The sequence below is a fragment of the Microtus ochrogaster genome, unplaced genomic scaffold (genome assembly GCF_000317375.1).
Source record: "Microtus ochrogaster isolate Prairie Vole_2 unplaced genomic scaffold, MicOch1.0 UNK8, whole genome shotgun sequence".
Taxonomy (NCBI): domain Eukaryota; kingdom Metazoa; phylum Chordata; class Mammalia; order Rodentia; family Cricetidae; genus Microtus; species Microtus ochrogaster.
Genome location: NW_004949106.1, coordinates 880560 through 884804, shown reverse-complemented (window position 1 = coordinate 884804; position 4245 = coordinate 880560). Strand labels below are relative to the sequence as shown.

Genomic DNA, 4245 nt, shown 5'->3' with positions numbered 1-4245 from the left:
GAGGAGGCCGCTTGTTTGTTTCCCTGGCTGCCCAGACTCCCAAATAATCACACAGAAACTATATTATTTAAATCACTGCTTAGCCCATTAGCTCTGGCTTCTTATTGTCTAACTTTTACATCTTAATTTAACCCATTTCTATTCCTCTGTGTACTGCCACGAGGCTGTGGCTTACTGGGCAAAGTTCCAGCGTCTGTCTCTGGTGTGGCTACATGGCTTCTCTGACTCCGCCTTCCCTCTCCCAGCATTCAGTTTAGTTTTCCCTGCCTAGCTCTATTCTTTTGCCCTACCACAGGTCAAGACAGTTTCTTTATTAATCAATAGTATTCACAGCATACATAGGGAAATCCCACATCAAATGAGAATGAAAACACAATATACCAAAATATACAGGACCTAATAAAGGCAATCATAAGAAAAGATATATGACATTAAGTGCCTACTTCAATAATTTTGAGAGAACTCAACTTAAGAACTTAGTAATGAAGCCTAAGGCCTTAAAAACAAGAATAAAAAAAATAGAACAAGAACAACCAAAACATCACCTCCCAAAAGCAGACAGGAAGCAATAATCAAAATTAGGGCTGAAATGAAGGAGAAAGAAACAAAAAATAAAACCCAAAGAATTGATGAGAAAGAATTGATTTCCTGAAAGTATTAACAGGATTGACTAACCTTTAGCCAAATTAAATAAGAAAGAGAGGACCCAAATAAATAAAACTGGAGTTGAAAAGTGAGACATTATAAGAGACACCCCAAAAATTTATAAGGACAAACTTTAAAAATTTTGTATTCCATCAAACTGAGGAGTCTAAAAGAAATGACTTCACACACACACACACACACACACACACACACACACACACGGACAACTAAAGCTAAATCAAGATTAAATAAATCATTTATAATGGACCCATAGCATCCAATAAGATAGAAGCATTAATTGAAAAATCTCCCAACAAAAAAAAGAAAAAGCCAAAACCCAGGACCAGATAAATTCAACACAATTTTACTAGACCTCCAACAACAAATATCAAAATTTCCTAAATTATTCCATAACACAAAAAGAAACATTTCAAAGTCTTTTTAAAAAGCCATCATTACCCTGATACCAAATAACCAGACAAAGACCTAACAAGAAAGAAAACTGTCGTCTAGTGTGTTTGAAGAAGATAGGTGCAAAAATTCTCAATTGAAAGAACCTGCTAACAGGACAGATTGTAGGTCGAAGGTTTTGTGGCTGGGTTGGTGTCTCGGTCCCGCTCCTGGGAGCCTTGCCTGGTTACAGAAGATGGCCAGTTCCAGCTCCGTATCCCCCATTGCTAGGAGACTGTGCTAGGGCCACTCTACCAGAGATTCCAGGGGTAATGGTGGTGTCTAGAACTTTGTGGGCGTGGCCAACCCACGACTGGTCCAACCTGAGGTCTACATCACGACAGGGAGCCCCTATCTGACTCTGCCTGGAACAGCTAGAAACCTGGACAGCCCAGAGACCCAAGGTAGAACCAAACACAACTGGCAAAAACAAAGAAAGTCAGTGAAATGATTCCTAATGGTATCCTGCTATACTCCTACATCATTGCCTAGGCCAACTCTCATCAGAGAGGCTTTAAAAAACTAAAGCTGTTGACCTGGTGAGGAAATCAGAACTACTTCCATCTAGCTTGTCTTTCAGGCTTTCCATTTCCCAAACGTTTGTTTTGTTTTGCTTGTTTTTTGAGGCAGGGTTTCTCTGTGCAGCAGCCCTCGCTGTCCTGGAACTCGCTCTGTAGCCCAGGCTGGCCTTGAACTCACATAGGTTCGCCCGCCTCTGCCCCCTGAATGCTGGGATTATAGGCGTGCGCCGCCACCACCGACCCCCCCCCCAAGCCTTTTCAAAACTTCTGTGAGCGTGGGTTATCTTCACATCGATAAGTAAAGAACATTATTCCAAGTATATGGCTTTAAACTGTTGACCTAAGTAATTAAGTTCCCAGCTAGCGCTACTGAAACAATTTTATCTTGAAATTTTGGATGGGGATTTACCGATGGCTGTGGGTCCATCAGAGGATGAGGAACAGAACCGTTCAGAGTATTCAGAAGCAGAACCTTAACCGAGGTCTCAAACTCGTTCTGGTCCTATGCTGCTTTTTTAAAACCGCCCTGCCGCCGGGCGGTGGTGGCGCACACCTTTAATCCCAGCACTCGGGAGGCAGAGGCAGGCGGATCTCTGTGAGTTCGAGACCAGCCTGGTCTACAAGAGCTAGTTCCAGGACAGGCTCCAAAACCACAGAGAAACCCTGTCTCAAAAAATAAATAAATAAATAAATAAATAAATAAATAAATAAATAAAATAAAACCGCCCTGCCAGCAACAGCCATTCCAAGGGACCGTGACTGCCAACCAGGAAGCGGTATGTGGAGAAAGGCTTGCGTTTACATTCAGAGTCTGAAACAAGGGGACACCGTAGCTACGTTTTCTAATTTAACAGTTTAAAAAAAAAATTCGGCTAAAATAATTTCCTAGGCTTTTACATGTCCGTTGAGTTAATATTTGTAATTGTGACATTTTCAAGAGAAACACACAATAATTCATTTGTATTATTGACAGTTTGCTTTCCTCTCAAAGGATTTTCCCCCTTAATTGATCAGTACACACAGAGTAAGAACATTAAATATATTTAGAGACATTTCTACTTAGAGGCATTTGAATAATTTTGAATTTATTGGTATTTAATTGACTTTTTAAAATAATGATTTGGGGTTTGACTATCTCAAGTTTTGCTGCGGGCGAGACATGTTTAGTTAAGCTTCTTGGATCCTGCCTTTGAAGCCACTTTTTCATTGCAAATCTCAGGAACCCAGACTAGCCCCCACCCCTTCCCCTCCTTTCAAGTTAAAACATTTGCTTTGCCACCTCATTCTTTTGGAAAGACGCCTTAACTCCTCCTCCTCCTCACGCTCTCCGGGTTTACGGGTAAACTCGACTTTACCTCCTGCAGAGATGAGGCTATTCTTAAAATGCTGGGACGTTTGGGGATTAGACTGTGATCCGGTGGAAACACTACACTTTTCCTCTCTTCGTAGGGCACGTCCCACTCCGGAGCTGCTTGTGTGCTGCTGCGTGGTGTCTCATCTTCCTCTATTATCTGCAGGGTGTGGATAGGGGGCAGCGGGATGTCTCCCGGTGTGGATTCCACACTTTCAGCAAGAGTGTGCTCTGAGAAATCTTGGTCCACCAGTTTCACAACTGGTATTCCCCGGCCTTCCTTATCACCCTTGTCCACAAACTACAAAAAAAAAGCAAGACAGTGAACTTAAATCGCTATTCACTAAGGAGCATTCAAAGTCAATAAATCAATCCATTGTCTAGTTAATTTTCACTGTAACTGTCCTTCCACTTAACAGATATCCCATCCCTTCATAGAATCATGGTAATCAGACATTCTTTGGGGGCTGGAGAGATGGCTCAGTGGTTAAGAGCACTGGGCTGCCTTTGCAGAGCTCCCAGGTTCGATTCCCAGTGCCCACCTGGTAGCCTACAATCTTGATAAATCCAGTTCCAGGAGAGATTGAGCCTTTTTCTGAATGTGTTTTGCACATGCAGGCAAGACACAAAATAAAATAAATCTAAAAAAAAAAAAAAAAGAAATTCTCTTACCTCATGTGAAATATGTTCAGATTTTCTGTGATGCAAACCTGTTTTAAAAAAAATAATGAGTACTCTGCTTTATTTAACATTTATTTAACATTGTTTTACTTACATATAATTTTCCTCCCTTCAAGTAAAGGGTTACTAAAGCAGCTATTCAAACATGAATACTACCTTAGTGAAAACAGGCTAACAAATCTCGAGGGAGACTGCTTGAGTTTAAGGCCAGCTAGCCCGGTCTAAATAGTGAGCTTTGTCCTGGGGCTAGCTCTTGTAGACCAGGTTGGCCCTGAACTCACAGAGATCTGCCTGCCTCTGCTTCGCCCGATGCAGGGATTAAAGGTGTGCGCCACCACCGCCCAGCCCTTTAGATGTATTTTTACTTTAGATGTATTTTTATTTTACATGTATGAGTATTTCCTGCAGGCATGTCTGTCCGCCACAAGCAGGCGTGTTGGCTGGGAAGGTCACAAGAGGGTGTTGGATCACCTGGAACTGGAGTTACAGACACTTGTGAGCTGCCATGTGGGTGCTGGGAACTGAACCCAGGTCCTCTGCGAGAGCAGCAAACATTCTTAACCTCTGAATCATCTCTACAGCCACATTCTCTTCTTT

The 4245-nt window shown here is 42.1% G+C and overlaps 1 protein-coding gene across 1 annotated transcript in view; it reads right to left on the bottom strand.

The window, feature by feature from the left end:
- C2cd6 (C2 calcium dependent domain containing 6) overlaps positions 1 to 4245 on the bottom strand; it is an 83292-nt gene that overhangs the window by 41042 nt on the left and 38005 nt on the right. Inside the window, exon 12 of the mRNA XM_026788832.1 lies at positions 2939 to 3268. Within this exon, the coding sequence (XP_026644633.1) occupies positions 2939 to 3268 (330 nt within the window). The remainder of the gene's footprint in view (positions 1 to 2938; positions 3269 to 4245) is intronic.